The following is a 16,977-nucleotide window of genomic DNA, read 5'->3' on the forward strand; positions in this document are numbered from 1 at the left end:
AATCGGTTCAGGAAAATCAAAATTCGGATAGCGAGTTCTTAATTCTTCGATCGGATCTGTTATCGAGTACGTTTTGTTGTTCGAATTACAACATCCATCGGTCGTGTTTGAGCGATTTTTCTTCTTTGCCGGCACATAAAAGGATTCTTCCGCATCAGTTTTCCGTTTGCTGCTCGAAGAAGTCGAAGGTTTCGACGGATTTTGCTGAATCGGCGGCGATTTGTTCCACATTCGACGCAAACATGGCTGACAAGTGTAGAAAGGATACACGACAACGGGTCGATTGTTGGCAGAATTACGACTTTCACACTCCTTGGAGGTGAAAAAGCAGTGCGGATTGCACATGTTGTACCCAAATGGCGGGTTTTGATTGCAAAACATGCTTTTGCGAGCTTTAATTCAATGGTTTTTGCGAGAAATTTGCGAGTCACAAAGTGTTTACGCACGAAACGTTTTCTCAATTGGCACGCTGCGCCGAAATCGCTCAAAAAATCCAAACTCGCTGTGACACTGACGTAAGCGCATTTCATAAAAAACATTTAATTTCGCCTTAAAACCTTCATTTCCATCAAAAATCATAAAAATTTCGTCTAAAAAAGAGAAATTTCAATAATTTAACGTCACAAAATCCCGTAAATTATTCAAATTTACCTGAAAAAGCTCCATCTTCAAGCCCAGTTCGCTATTTGCCTTCATCCTGAATGAGTTTTGGCGATTTTCATCAACTTCATTCGTCTCTAACGTAGAATCAGAATCGTTCAACTGGCTCTCGGATTAAATTTTCTTCAGTTTTTCGCATTTCCCGCTGCCAAGTAAGTGTTTAAAAATATTTTTAATTAAATTAAATGTCTTTTCTGTCAAAATTTCATCGAGATTTGTGAAAATTCGGGAGAGACATGAAAAAATCCTGTAATTAACAATGGCGCACCTTTCACTTTCATCTAAAGATGACTAACATTTATCCCGGAATTTCATGGAAAATCCTTTGTTTTAACGCGGAAATTCAAAAAGTGACGTATTCAGTGAAGTTTTTGCGATTTTCGTTCGAAATTTCGACAAAGGTCAAGTTACATGAGCTTCTGTTTTTCCAAAATGCCGGTCTCTCATTTTTTTTCGTCTCCATAATTTTTCGGTTTTTTTTTGCATCTATCGTGTATCGTTCATGCTCGTCTCCATACGCGGATTTTTTCTTAATTTTTTGGACAAAAATTAATTCAAATCTCTTAAATTTTTAATTAAATTGCGACAAAGGGATTTTTTTTGTTGTCCTGAATTCGTGGAAATCACGTTTATGATGTCACGGAACAAGCAATTTTTGACGCCCTTGAAATTTCATAACAAAATTCTCGTCGTCTCGAACGTACAGACGAAAGACGGATGCACGCACAGAGCAAAGTTAAATTAATGTTTGCCGTTTTTTTTATGACTTTGTGTCGTCTCTACGAAGAGCGGCGAGGAGGAGAGCGAAGTTAAATGCATCTTTCAGCGTCGCCCACACACACAAATCGCCTTCCTGTGTGTGCATTGCAGTGCAATGAATGCATTTATAGCTTTTTTTCTGAGCTGAGCAGAACGGAGGGTGATTTGACATAATTTACATTAAAGCTCACGTCGCCGTCTTTCCTACACGTTATTCGGTTGGCGGAGGAATTCTTGGAAGTTGATTGAATATTTTTTTATGGCGATTATTTGAATGACGATAAAAAATGTTTTTTTATGCTGACAATGGATTTTTTTCTGTTGTTGATGGATTTGTTTCGTGTCAGGTTGCGTTAATTTTTGTGTGTGTTGTTTTAGTGAACGAGCAGTTTTTGCAGCGAAAATAATTTTTTGACAGATTTGATGGTCAAAAAAAACAATTTTTAAATTTTTTAAAAAAAAATTTATGAAAAAATTTTTTTTAGAATTCTTTTTAATTTCTGAGAAAAAAAATAGTTTTTGAAAATTTTATTGAATTTTATTATTTTTTTTTTTGAAGTCAAAAATTGAAAAAAAATAAAAATTTTATTCAAAGAATGATTTTTACTTTAAAAAATTATTTCAAAAATTTTCATATTTAAATTATTTTTTTATTATTATTTTTTTTTTTTTTTGAATATATTTTTTTTTTAAATTATTTTTTTTAATTATTTTTTTTTTTTTTTTTTTTTTTTTTTTTTATTATTTTTTTTTAATTTTATTTTTTTTTATATTTTTTTAATTATTTTTTTAATTATTTTTTTTCAAATTATATTTTTTTGGTAATTTTTTTCAAATGTTAAAATTTTGTTTAAAATCTAATTTAAAGCAAATCTTAAATATTTTTATTTTTTTAACCATTTATTGAGTAATCTCGAAATGAACTTTTTCAGACAATTTAATTTTTTTATTATTTTTATTTTTAATTATTTTAATTAATTATTTTTTTTTTAATTTATTTTAATTTTTAAAAGCAAATTTATTTTTAAATTTGGTAAATTTTTTGAGTTAAATTAATAATCAGAAAATTATTAAATTTCTTCAAAAATTGACGAAAATATAAGGAATTTCCTTTAATTTTTTTTTCTATTTTTGATTGAAATTTTGAACATTTAAAAAAATAATTTAAAAAATTATTTGAAACTCGATATTATAAAAAACTTAAAAATTATTTCAAAAAATTATTTAAAATTTTACTTTTTTTAAATCTTCAAAGAAACTTTTGACCTAAATTTTAACTTTTTAAACCATTAAAGAGCAAATTGAAGTTAATTTTCATAATTTTATGACCAAAACTTGCTCCGTAGGTCAGTAAAAATCATAAAAACCCTTCATTCAACAATTTTCCTTCATAAAAGTGATTTCAATCTCTTTCAAATCACCTTTCACGCTTAATTTACGTTCACCCCTCAGAAAAAGTTTTCCTTTTTTCAACAACTTTCCATTCAAAAAACATCCAATTATTAATTTCTCATCAACTCTTTTCTCTTAAAAAGACGCCTCATTGTGCGAAAAAGTAACAAGTGGGAATTCTTTAATCCCTTTTTTATTACTTTAGCCAACGAGCAAGCGAAGACAATGTCGACTCATGAAGCGAAACGAAGAAAAAAAAATAAAAAAAAAAATTTGTAGCAACATGTACATTTCGCACATAAAACACAGATAATAACGACATAAAGATGATAAAATATGTCCCACTTTATGCTTCTTCTCTTGTTCATTTCCAGGATTTTTCGGGCATTTCCCCTGCGAGCGACGCGAAACGGGATGCTGGCACTCAATTTATCGTCTTTTAATGTGAAAATTCCGATTCCCCCGCAGTTGTGTTCGCGTTGTGCGTTAAACAGCAGCAGCAGCAGCAGCAGATGACGACGGTCGGAGAGGAGGAACATGCAAGACAATCCGCGCGATGATGATAAAAATCAATAAATTGAGTTGAGTTGCAATGCGTGTCGTGTCGAAACGGGCAGGAGACGACAAAATTTACACACCATTTATAACGTTACGGTACACAGGTTTATAATCATCATCAAAAGTCGCCAATTTCAATCACAGATGGCAAAAATTCCCGTGTCTGGGATGAGAAAAAAATCGTTAAAAATATTCTCGTTCGAGAACTTTCCCGAAAAACGTCAAAAAATCAAAAATTTTAGTGCAAAAATTCAAAAAATCAAACAAAAAATATTTTTTTTATTAAAATCTCATTCATTAATCGCGAAAAAATCAAAAAAATATCAGGTGAGGATAACAAATTGTTAAAAAAAAAATCAAAACTATTCAGCTGCGTGAAAAATTATCAAGGATTAACTCGTCAAAAGTCACCTGAATATTTAATAACGGAAATTCATGTCGAAGTAAGATAAATTTTCTCATCTTTTAGTAATTTTTTTTTGAATATTTTAGAAATCTCGCATACACACACGTACATCCATTGACGCCCCATGCACCGCAGGAAAGTCATCCGTTGATTGCGATTGCGCTCGACGCCTGCGTCGTCCTTCCCTCAGGTACTGAGTGACTCTCAGTGGCAATGAAACAAGTCGCAAAACAAACGGATCTCTTTCCGTGTGTACCTTTTGTGGCAATTCTGAGAGTAACTCTGTACCTGTTGGAATGGCACGCACTTCTTTGTGCAAAAAAAAAAAAATTACGGAGAAACGGAGTAGAAGTGTTGTAGGAGTGGAAATTCGCTGCCATTTTCCTTTTGTATTTTTGTGTTTTTTTTTTCTTTCTTCTCGAAAAAACAAAATTCTCAACAGAAAAAAATCATTTTAATCGAATTCGAGGATTTTCGAGGATAATTTTCAAGTAAGTCGAGTGAAAACGGAAAATTTTCTTGTAAAACTTTTTCGAGTGCTTTAACTGGCAACTATCATAGCTTTGGCGCTTTAGCTGTATGATAGACTTTGCTATTTCATAAAGCTAGATTACCAAAGCATTGATGGTCTGTGACTGACCCACATTCCGTCAAAAAAAAAAATAATTATTTTTCCAATTTTTTCCATCAGGTGAGTTTTTCACGATGATTCATTATTTTATTTATTGTTTGATTACCGAAAAAAATTTTTTTTTTGTTTCCTTTTTAGTTTTTTTTTATGATTTTCCTATTCCGTCTTTGGTTATTTTAGCTGTATGTGTGACGAAACTTCATGCAGCTTTATGACCAAATCCAGAATGGGCGATTTTTTGTTTCGTTTCCGTTTTTCCGCTTGCCACTTATGGTTTTTTTTTTTTTCTTGCCTAATAACTACCTTCGACGTAGGAAAATAACTCAAACTCCCCCATTTAAAAATTATTTGCATACCAAGTAGGCACAAAAATGGAATGAAAATGATTAATTTTCGCATGACTTGTTTTTTACTCATTAATCTTTTGTTTATTTTTTGATTTGAAATGTTAACTTATGCTTGCCTTTTTTTAAAAAAGAAAAATTTTTTCTTATGTGAAAAAAAATATTTAAATAAATTAAATGGAAAAAATGTTTAAAAAAAATAAATAAAATTGAAAATGAGATTTTTTGTGTTTTTCTTTTGAAAAATTGTTCGTGATGGATTGTTCGGTTGAAATCTTGATGGATTTTGGATGTTCAAACTATGAGATGAAGGTAAATAATACAAAAAACTGAGGGATTAAAGGATAAGGCGATGACGATTCAAATGAAAATTATGTTTTTGGGATGTTTTAATACAAGTTTTGAACATATGAATTGAATTCGGTCCCAAATGTCTTCAGTTTTAATTGTTTTTTGAACATTATAAGGTTTGGAGAGATGAGAAAAGTTGTTTTAAGGTAAGTTAATGTTCGTTAAGGGAGAATTTTTGTTGAATTTCGGTATTTTTTAAGCTGAAATGTTAGAAATGGTTCATTAAGGATACTTTTCTTCAAAAATTTAAATTAAATTTAATTTTTGAGATAAAAAAGATAAAAATTTAAGGTAAATTTTGTGATTTTTACTTACCCAAAATTAATATTTTTTCAAAAATTCATCAACTTTTTGTAATAAAAAATTATTTTCTGTTAATTTTTTCATTTCAAATCATTTTTATCAAAAAATTATTATTAAAAAATAATTATTTAACTACTTAAAGCAAGTCTTTAAAGAAAATTTTCTTCTCACAAAACATTTTTGAACCGTTATTCGTTCAATTTTGCACCTTAAAGCTCATTATTGACATTTTTTCGGAAAGAAATTTCACTAAAAAGCAATAAATTTATAAAAATTTGATATAATTTAATAAAAAAAAAATTCAAAATTTTCCACATTTTGAATTATTTTTATAAATTTTATATCAATTTTAATTAACTTTGCTCTTTAACTAAAAATATATTTTGCCCTTGAGCTTTATTGTTCAGTGAACTTAACTTTTAAGTCCTAAAATAATTAGAAAATTGACAAAATTATTGAAAAATCGAACGCTTTTTATCATCACAAATTTTTCAATAATATTCATTATTTGATATAAACAATTAAAATTAATAAATAAAAAATTAATAAAAATTACTTTTTTATATCACAAACCACTAAAAATATTTTATTTTTATAAAAATTAATTTTTCATTTAAAAAATTATTAAAATTTTGCCTAATGAACACAAAAAAAATATTAAAAAATTACTGAAAACGTCAAATAATTTAAAAATTATTCATAACTCACCTTTAATTCATCCAAAAACGAACAAAAATTACGTTAAAAACAATAAAACACTCATTTAAATTTCTTTTTTCTTGAAATATCCTTTTCATTAATCTTTTTATTTTAATATTTTTATCATATATATATGCATTTTTATATAAATTATAATAATTATCATATATCATATATAATAATATCGTTCTGCTCTTCTATCAGTTATTTAATAATATTCATTCATTCCAATAATTTTTTTTACATTTTTATCCTTAAATACTTTTTTTTTTGTCATTAATCATTTTTTTTTCTTTCAAGACATTTACATAAATATTATATTAATTATTTTATATATATTTAGAAGTAGACCATCATAAGGTTCGTTTTCTTGTTTTTTTTTTTAAGGGAACGTGCTCTTAAACACAAAAAACTTTATTTATTGAAAAATTTACACAAAATTCATAGCAAGGCTCTTAATTGGCGTGAAATTCGAAAAAATTGGAAAAAACAAGAAAACTTTTTAATACTTTATTTAATTTTTTTTGCTGTTTTTAACTTATCTAGAATTTTACGAGCATTTACAAGCATTTTGTTGATTAATTAATTTAAAACTAGTCTATTGGTTTTTTTCTCTACACACTGAACAATATAACTTTTTATACGTTATTATAATACAAAACTATAATATAAAATCACAACTTTTGGAACGAAAAAAAGAAAAGAAATAATAAAAAGATTTTTTTTTCAAGGGAAAAAACAAATAAATTCGTCCAATGTTAACATAAATTAATTTTTTCTCATCAAATTAAGACTTATTTCTTTCTTTTTTCGGAATTTAAGTTTCTTCTGTTAAGTTTAAACGACACTCGAGGGCACTTTTTCGTAGTTGTTGGTGCCGTTATTCGTCAAACTCTGTCGTCGAGGCAATGTTCCGCCTGTTTGTCCTCCCATTAGCGGCACAGGATCCGTTATTCCGAGCGAAACGAGCAGTTCAACTAAGGATTTTGTTGTTTCCGCGTTCACGTGATGCGGCGTATTTTGAGATTGTTTGACAATTGCGAGGGAATTTGCAGCTTTGGCGTACGTTAAACACGTTCTACCTTCGTGATCTGTTTGTTTTGTGTCGGCATTGTACTAAAATTGCATGAAAAATGTCAAAAATTGTCTTTTTAGATGAAATTCGAGAGAAAACTTACCCATACAAGCAGCTGTGAGATCGCCAAATTACCAATTGCGCATGCAAGATGCAACGGTGTCCTTAAATCGCGAGCGTTAACAGTTACATTTACGAATGTCGAGCCCGTATGTGCCAAAATAAGCACTATTAGTTTCATGTCAGACCTAAAATTAAAATTTTTTTGTTAAAAAATTATTAAAAAAATAATTTTTTATGCAAAAATTACCTCACAACAGCTTCAATGAGTTGTTGACTCACAGGAGGTAACGAAGGGCATGGCGGCAAAAATTCTTTAGATTCGTATTTTGCACGAATCCACGCTTCTTTCTCCTCTCGCGTCGATGTTGGAATGGGTTTTGACTTTCCGCCGGTGTTTGATTCCCACACTGAGTTTGCCAAACTGTTTCCGATCGCCAACATTACACTCAAGTGACCCGGTCTAAAAGAAATTTTGAAAGAAAATTGTTAAAAAATTATTTTTTCGTTTTGGATGTTATCAAAACTTACGGCCATTCATCTAATCCAAGCGATCGAACTTTGCTAATGTGTGATCCAAGGTTTCTGTGAATGCCAGAACATTCAATGCACATGAGGATTCCCAAATTTAAGCTTGCCCATTCAGGATCTAAAAAGAAAAAAATATAAAATTTAATGTTTTTGTTTTTTTTTTATAAAAAAATTATTAAAATTTGACCAAAATTATCGATTTTTTGTTATTTAAAAAAAAATAAAATAAAATTTCAATTAAAATTTTGATAAAATTTTTAAATTATTTTGAATAAATTTTTTATTTAATTTTAATAAATTTTTAATTAATTTGATAATTTAAATAAAAATTCAAAATATTTTTTTTTAATTTTAATTTTTTTTTAGAATTTTTTTGAGAATATTAATTTCAAACTATTTTAATTATTACATATTTAAATTAAATTATTTTTTTTAATATAAGAAAAAAATATTTTTTTTAATGTAAGAAAAAATTAATTTTTCAAATAAAATAAAATGTTGAAAAAAAAATTAATTTAAATTTTAGAAGTTTTTTCCATTTTTTTAAATTTTAATTTTCGAGTTGAAAAAAAAAATAACAAAAATTTAAAATTAAAATTTTTTAAATTAAATTTTTAATTAAGGAAATAAAAAAATCAAACAAAATTATGTATGAAATTTATGTTTGAATATTATTTTTAAAAAATTTTTTAGTAATTTTCAATGAAATTCTTATTTAATTTTTTTTTCAACAATTTTGGTCAAAGTTTTTACATTTAAATTCGTATCAATTTAATCAAAAATACTTACTTGGAGCATCACAATCGACACAAAAGCCATTTCCGGGCACACGTTGCCTAATCGTTTGCATCGATTCAAGATCAGCTGGATTCTGCGGTTTCGTTTTTGTGCTTTCGCCGCCTTGCAACGACTTGAAAATCTCATTTTCGATCGCAGCAACCCATTCGTCGCGTTCTTCCGAATTCGCCGCCTCAAAATGCCACTGTTTGTTATCCAACGACACAATAAAGAACTCATATCCATCGGGATCCTCCGCATCGCCATTCTTCAAACCGCTACTTTTCATGCGTCGATGCCTTTTTTTCACACTCGGCGTTTGATCGAGCTTGCTGTTGCTGTTGTCGCTGCCAATAAAGCTCTGACTATTGCTGTTACTCAAGGCAATTCCCTCGTCGCCACTCGTTTGGGAATTTGTTGGCTTCGTTCCGTCACGCAATTGCTCGAATCCCGTGAGAAGTACTTTGTCGGCATTTTGTTTGTTCTTGTCTTTGGCAATGGATAAGTGTCCGAGCCCATCGGCAAGTACCTGATTACTTTTCGTGAGAATACTGCTGTTGGTAATGATGGATTTACTTCCGCGTGGTTTCTGACCCGGAACCTTGACGGTGACATATTGCAACGAAATTACCTTGCAATGCACGTCATCCATGTAATCGTGCAACGAAGGATGGTACGTTAATCGCCCGTCGTCGCAAAGTGTCACATATTTCTTCTTCCATTCCTTGTTCAGCGTCTTGTTGCTTTTCTTGTAGAGATATCCTTGTTTCAAGGGAATTGCACGCCCACTGCCAACTTCGCTATTTTTCAACTTTTCTTCCTGTTTTTTGCTCGACGGGATGAACAAATTGCTGCGACGACGATTTTTCCGCGTCGTTGTCGGCGTACTTGTTGGCGTTGGTAAGTCAGATTTGTCCGAAGCTTTGCCCGTCGATGCTGGCGGACCCATTTTCTCGTCGCTCATCACGAAAGTTTGATGTAACGTCGATTGCTCCGGTTGGTATTTCGGAATGTTGTTATTTTCGGACATCGAAAGAAGCGCTTGTTGTGACGTCGCATGCGAAATTGTGCCCCATTTTTGGTTTGTGAGCGAATTTCGCGACTCGGCTTGAATCAGCGAGTCTGTTGCCATTTTCGAGGGCAGATGATGCGTCGACGACGACAAGGAATGATGACGATGAGGTAAGGTGAGATTCGCGGCATGCATCGCGTGATGACTCGGCGAGCCCGTTTGGGTGTTCGCAACGCTACTCTGACTGCCCGCAGACGAGAGAAAACCGTTGTTTGTGGGACTCGGCACGTTTCCGTGATGATATCCGGAGACCAATCCGAGGCGCGTTCCTTGCGGTGTCGTTGGCCTTGAATTACTTGGCGTCGAATTCACCACATTATTCACACTCGTACGTTGTTGCACAATTTTGTGACACGCTAAAATGTTTTAAAAAAAATGATTTTAGTTTTTTATGTTGGGAAAGTAGAAAATTTTCTCACAATATCGCTTGAAATAGGGCATCGATTCGCGAATTTACTGCGATTTTAATTGAAATTTTAATCGTAAACCTTTAAAATGCCGAAGAGTGTGATGTCGTCGTTGGTACTGTTTTCAACAACAAAAAGCCAGCTGCATACACAACAACATGTACTTTTTTACGCTCACACACAGACATACAGAGTTGTATGGCATTCCAAATCACAGACATCCCTTTCATAAAAAGTTACGGTGCGCTGTGTGTGTATTTGTGTCGTATCCTTTTTCAAACAGGGCTCGAAATTTTTTGGTAAAAAATATTTTTTTTTAATTTTTTAAATAAATTTCATTATTTTTTTAATTATTTTTTTTAATATTAATATTTCTAAATTTTTAATTATTTTAATTTTTTTTAAATATTGAAAAAAAAAAAATTTATAAAAATTTAATTTTAATTTTTTTTTTAAATTTTTCAAGCGAAAAAAATATTTTAAAAAATTTAAAATAATTAATTTCAATTAAAAAGTAATTTTTTTAATTTATAAATAAAAAATTTTAATCAAAATCTGCGACTCAGATTTTTTTTTAAGTATTTTAGATTTTTTTTAAATATTTTTTAATTCAATTAATTATTATTTAATTATTTTTTTAAAACTTCTGTTTAATTTTTTATATATTTTTTTTTAATTCTTTAAAATTTTATTTTATTAAAATTTATTTATTATTTAAATTTATTTATTTTAAACTTATTTAATTTATTTTAATACTCGAATTCATATTTTAAAAATCAATCAAAAATTATTTTTAATTTTTTTTTCTATTCTTTATTTATTTATTTTATATTTATTTATTTTTTTTTAAATAAAATTTTTACTCAGTTTTTTTATGAATTTTTTTTTTTTTAAATTAAATCTAAAATTGAAAATTATTTTTTTCTTTCAGCAAATCCTTTAAATTATTTTTAAAAAATTTTTTAAATCCCATTTCAAGCGATACAGAAGAAATTCATTTAACGATGCTTACCATCATGAAACACTCGTTCAACATTCAATCCATACGTGGCGCACGTTTCATAATAAATACATCGCCGACTGAGATCAGCAGCAAGTTTCCTCGCCCTCGAATCGTCAATAATTCTCGGCGATCGCTCACTAATGGCATCTTGTGTGCCCACAAGTATTATCGGGATGTCATTGCAATTGCGGTAATGTGACATTTTCGTGTAATATGTATAAATTGCATTAAAACTCTGCTCATTCTCCAAACTGAAGACGAAAATTACTGCATCAACCCATGCCGCAAACTAAAAAAAAACGAAAATTTTGATCAATAATTGAAATTCAGCCAAAAAAGGATGAAAATTACCTGTAATTCTGGCAATCCGCCTTCATCTCTGATCAACAGAAGATAACTTTGATTGTCTATTTGCACTTCTTTCTTAAAACGACCGCCTTCGGGAGACTCTTCTTGCATATAAGTGCCCGTCAAGTAGCGATGCACGAGCGCCGACTTGCCCGAACTGAGAGATCCGACGATGCCGAGACGAATATCGGGCACCGCACGCGAAATGGTCCATTCTTGACTGTTCACAAAGGAATCTGAAATGAAAAAATTCAGAGGAAAAGTTAATAACTAAGTAATCAAGAAATGAAAAAAGGAAAGGATTGGTCTCCAGATGTTTTTTTTTAATGTAAAAAATAACAAAAAACTTGTCACTTGTGCGACGAAACGAAAGAGAAATCAAAAAATGGGACAATAATTGCCGTTTAAGACGTTTTTGTCCTTTTTTTCTTCGATAGACCATCAAGCGCAACCACAAAAATGCGTTTAAACGTCGTCCCTTTCAAGAAATTTTCGGCAATTTTGTGTCTCGAACGATTAAACTCCAATTTTTTCGTGTTTATTTACCAACACAAATAAAACAATACCCTCGAATTCCCGTACAAAAGGCACAAAAAACGTAATTATAGGTTGTTCCTTCAATTTTCTTCGAAAAAATCCAAGCGTAACACGTGACTAGTAGGGTCCTTTTGTGCCTTACTTGACTTGACATGAATCCTCATTCATTTAATTTTTTTTATTTCTTTTATTGAATTATTTAATAAAAAACAAAATAATAACGCAACGTTATGAAAAATGAAAAAAAAATGCATGCCTCAGCGAATTCTTGATCGACCATGCAATTAAATGAAAATAAAAAAAAAATATACGGCAATAAATTAGGATGCACACAAGTTTCTGTAATTGTGGTTTACGATAAATATTTTTTTAGGTAAATGAAGATCACTCAAGCACAAGACGCAAGAAATATCATATGGTTCTCCCGTGACAACCGTGAGCACAATTCTTGTGGTTGTCGAAAAAAAAGTCAAGAGGAAGAAGAAGTGAAAACTTGTTAAAATTGAATTTTATTGAATATTTATGAGTTTTAAATATTAAAAAGTGGCGTTCCGTGATGCTTGAGTGAGTAAGACGATGACGAGTCTTGTTTGTTTAACAAGGCAAAACCCTTTATTACATAGTTATGTAACATACGTTCTAACGCAATATTAAAAAAAATTGGAACACGAAAAAAATGTGAAAATAAATTTTTGATAATTTTTAAAGTTTAAAATTTGGTAGATATTAAAAAAATATTTTAAATAAAATTTAATTTAAATTTATCAAAATTATTTAATTTTTATTTATTTATTTATTAAAAAAATTAAAAATTGAATTAAAAAATTAAATTAAATTAATTTTTTTTTTAAATAAAAATTAATTTATTAAGTTATATTTATTTTTTAAAAAAATTAATTTAATTTAATTTTTTTTAATTATTAAAAAAATAATTTTGAATTTTTTTAATTTTAATTAAATTAATTAAACTAAATTTTTAATTAAAAAATTATTTAAATAATTTAATTTTCATTTTTTAAATTATAAAAAAAATTAAAAAATGTTTTAAATTTAAATTTTATGAATTTTTCATTAAAAATATACTTAATTTTTTAGTTCAAATTATTATTATTTTTTTTTTTTAATTGACAGCTTTTAAAATTTTATTTTTTTATTATTTTAAGATTTTTTTCTTATATTTTTCAAATAATTGATTCTTCAATGCGAACAAAATTTTATTTTTTTTAATAAAAAAAAAAATAATTTAACGAACTTTTTTTTTAAACTGACAGATGTCATATTTTTAATTTTTTTCAGGATTTAAATTTTTTTTATTATTTTAGTTTTAAAAATTAAATAAATTTTAAAATTCTTATCGAAATGAGAAGAATAATATTTTAACGGAAATTTTTTGAATTGACAGCTGTCAAAATTTTCAAATTTTTGAAGATTTTAATTATTTTTTTCTTATTATTTTCAGAAATGTTGTCTCATCAAAAGCTTAAACTTCAAATCTCGTCAAGAATGGGTTAATTTTCTTCATTCCATCTTCAAAAGAACCCATTAAAGAAAAAAATTGCAACATCTACCCCTATGCAATTACAAAAAAAAGTACAAAATAATCACAACAAAGAACTCGGGCGATAAGAGATCAGATCACTGTCAAATACAATTCCAATCATTTCGTCGATACGCATCTCCGAAAGAAAACTATTAACTTTTATCTAAGTTTTTAATCAAACACGACCTTCAATTTTTTTTTCAAGACGATTGTTGTTTGTTCTTCCGCTTTATTTACTTTTGTTATTATTTTTCTATTAAAAAATTCTTGCATTGATTGATTTTTTCTTGCTCTCAACTCATTTTTATTTGACTGAAGAACCACTTGAGGTTTGTTCATTTTTTTTTTCGTTTCTCAAGCCCCTCGTACGAGACTTTGTGAGAAAATTGAAAAGAAAATAATTTTTAATCAATTACGGAGTACTTTTGGACCAAACAAGGATGCTTTTATCGCCCATTTGAGATTAATAAAAGTACACAAGGAACATGCTTTTGGTCGGAATTTGATGAAAAAAAGGAGAAAAGTACACGAGAGACGACGAAATTCGTAACCAAAAGTACCGAGGAAACATATGCAAGCAATAAATGTTATGTGGTTTCTTCCTTTTCTGCTGTTCTCGTTGCACGGCATGACACTCAGGAGCGTTCGGAAGGTAATATGAATAAATAAACATGCTCATGTGAGCGAATTCTTATAAGAAAGAGACTGTATTGTTGAAAATGTCGCATGTAGAAGCAGAAAATTTATTCATTATCTGCCGCTTAGTGTAATTTTTGGACCATCTGCCCCCTTTTTTTATTAAAAAATATAATTCTTCTTGCAATTTACGTTAAATATGTTCATTACAGTGACAACTTGAGGTGAGTTGAAGATGAAACCACGCCTCGGATCTTGTAATAGGTGAGAATTTTTAATTTTTTTTCGTCAAGAAGTTCATAAAAATTAAAATTTTGAATAATTTTTTGCAGCGTCATCGATTTCTGTCCCTTTCACGAAGACTTTCGACGCGATGACGGCCGAAAATGGGACAAAACGTTTCATTTCACGCTACAAATGTCTTACAAATCACTAATTTTAAACGAGTTTACCGACTGGCGTGTCATGTTCTTGTCATGTCACTCCGAAAATTCCCATCGCAACAAAAATTTCATGTCGTAACGAGGATTTAATCAGTGCGGAGTCTCTAAAACTGTCCCATAAATAACGATAACAATTGAAATTGAATTAAATCTCTCGGATTTTTCTGAAGATTTCTTTACAATTCACAAGAAATGTCATAAATTTCTCCGAAAATAATGATTTTTTTCAGGAGACAGGACATGATCCCCCTTAATTTGCCGGAAAAAAATAGAAAAATACATTTTTGAGGGTCTTTGTTGTCCGTTTCCGACTCTTACTTACTTTCACCTTGACCTGAGGGATGCGAAAGTTATTTATTTCTGGACCGTAACGAAACAAATCCGAAACACAATTATTTCCTGTCACCCAAATTTATTGCTATGAACTACTTTTCGTGTCATTTTATGTCTTTCGGTAGTCAAAAATTCACAAAATAAATTAGAAATGATGAGAAATGTCGAGCGAGAGAGACAAACTGTCACCTCACGAGCAAAAAATAAAAATTATCATGTGATTTTCGGATTAAAAAAAATATAAATAAATTTTCTTTAATTTCTTTCGTACTCAGAATCGACAAAAAATTAAAATGACGCAATGAAGTTTTTTTTTCTTGTAAATAAAATTTTTAAATAATTTACTGGACACACGACATTTATTCTTAATTCTATTTTTTCATAAAAAAAAAAATTTTTTTGGCACTGCATCTGCTCTCTTGAAGAAATTTTTACCGCAAACTGTTCTGCAGAAAAATGTTCACGTCATGAATAGTAAATAAAATAAAATTTTTTTATTATTTTTTTTTTAAGAATACAAAAAAAAATATCCTCGTGTCATGTTATTATTTTCTTAATTTTTGTTTGTATTGGCACCAAAAGCGAACAATGCGAGTAAAAAATTTCGTTTGAATACCAAAAAAACAACAAAAGCATCAAAAAATCGATCATTATTACTTTTACTTGATATTTTTGTTGTTTGTCATGTGTTCTATTTATATTTGTTGTAAATAATTCGCCAAATCAGCTTTTACTTTTTTTGTTTGTTGTTATTGTCAATATACGTTCAATGTGTTTATTTATAAACGATTTTTTGTTGATGTTGATGAAATTTATATGGATACGTGTCCTTGTGCTAAATTTGGCGAATTTTCGTTACAACAACAGTGATTTCTTGAATTTCAAGTTGAGGTTTTGTGTATCAGGAAGAACATGTGGGTTCATTAAAAAACGTTGGTTTTTGAATTTGTTCTTGAAATTTGAGCGAAAATGTACACGAAAATTATTTTTTTAATTTAAATAAAAAGAATATAAAATTTTATTTTAAAATTAATAGAAAAATTTAAAAAAAAAAATTTTTTTTAATTCAGAAAATTTAAAATATTTTTTTTATTTAAAAAATTTAATTTATTTAAATTCAACAAAAATTTGATTTTTTATTTTTTTTAAATTTTTTTATTTAATTTTTTTTTTGCATTTTAAAATATTTTTTAACTTAATTTTTATTTTAAGAAAAAAATCTTTTTTTAATTAGAAAAAAATAATTTTTTATTTAAAAAAAAAATTTTTTTTTTTCAAAAAAATTAGAAATTTTTTTTTATATTTTTTTAAAAAAAATAAAAAATTTTTTTTTTATAAAAAATTTTTAAAAAATTTAAGAAATTTATTTAAAATTTTTTTTAATAAAGTTTAAAAATATTAAATTCAATATGGAATTCTCGGAATAAAAAAAAACGAAAAATTATTATTTTAGACTAAAAAAAAATATTTAAATTGTAGAAAAAATATATTTTTTTTTAAATTAATAAATTAAATTTAAATGAATTAAAAAAGGAAAAAAAAATTTTTTTAAGTTTTCTTAAAATTAAAATTTACAAAAAAATTAAAAAAAAAAAATTTTTTTTTGTTTTAAATTCTTTGAAAAATAAAAAAATAATTTTTTTCTAAATATTAAAAATTGTTAAAAAATTAAATTTCATCTCAAATTTCATCGAAAGCGCCATCCTCTTTAAACATTATTTATTAATTTATTTACACAAAGTCAACATAAATATTTTCCTTTTTTTACAAAGTTTCTTCTTTTAATTATCATCATCTGTCGTTTAAACGCCAAACAAACCTTAAAGGAAGTGCCATTCATAATTATTACTGCGATGATGATAATAAATAATCAATATTTTTCACTTTGCCTTTAGCGGAAATAGACCGCAGCGAGAAACACGCGGAACAAAAAAAAAACATGAACTTGTAGTCTGAACTGTGAATTCAATCTCTTCTTTGCCATCACATCACTCGTTTTCTTGCTTCACTAAATAATTTATGTGTCTACAGCTTCAAAGCTCTTTGCATGAACGAACGCATGCGAAACAGTTTCATTACAAAATATTTTTAATGAATGAATGCAGTTTTTAT

At 28.3% G+C, this 16,977-nt stretch overlaps 1 protein-coding gene and 1 long non-coding RNA gene across 4 annotated transcripts in view; one reads left to right on the plus strand and one right to left on the minus strand.

The window, feature by feature from the left end:
- Positions 1-736: 736 nt before the first annotated feature.
- LOC134831829 (uncharacterized) lies at positions 737-3,955 on the plus strand. 2 transcript variants are annotated; one of them, XR_010162022.1, is made up of 3 exons: positions 737-812; positions 3,186-3,696; positions 3,862-3,955. It is a non-coding gene; the product is annotated as an uncharacterized LOC134831829 (long non-coding RNA). The 2 variants fall into 2 exon arrangements; XR_010162021.1 differs by having other exon boundaries at positions 3,186-3,955.
- A 2,355-nt stretch (positions 3,956-6,310) lies between these two features.
- The window catches only part of LOC134830300 (centaurin-gamma-1A), a 49,933-nt gene continuing 39,266 nt past the window's right edge, over positions 6,311-16,977 (minus strand). For both annotated transcript variants that reach the window (XM_063843727.1, XM_063843728.1), the window contains exons 2-8: positions 11,380-11,612; positions 11,038-11,317; positions 8,559-9,974; positions 7,770-7,887; positions 7,489-7,701; positions 7,282-7,426; positions 6,311-7,219 (exon numbers count right to left, since the gene is read on the minus strand). In XM_063843727.1, coding sequence (XP_063699797.1) covers positions 6,941-7,219; positions 7,282-7,426; positions 7,489-7,701; positions 7,770-7,887; positions 8,559-9,974; positions 11,038-11,317; positions 11,380-11,612 — 2,684 coding nt within the window. In that variant the 3' untranslated portion in view covers positions 6,311-6,940. The remainder of the gene's footprint in view (positions 7,220-7,281; positions 7,427-7,488; positions 7,702-7,769; positions 7,888-8,558; positions 9,975-11,037; positions 11,318-11,379; positions 11,613-16,977) is intronic.

This window comes from Culicoides brevitarsis, chromosome 2, assembly GCF_036172545.1.
Source record: "Culicoides brevitarsis isolate CSIRO-B50_1 chromosome 2, AGI_CSIRO_Cbre_v1, whole genome shotgun sequence".
Lineage (NCBI taxonomy): Eukaryota > Metazoa > Arthropoda > Insecta > Diptera > Ceratopogonidae > Culicoides > Culicoides brevitarsis.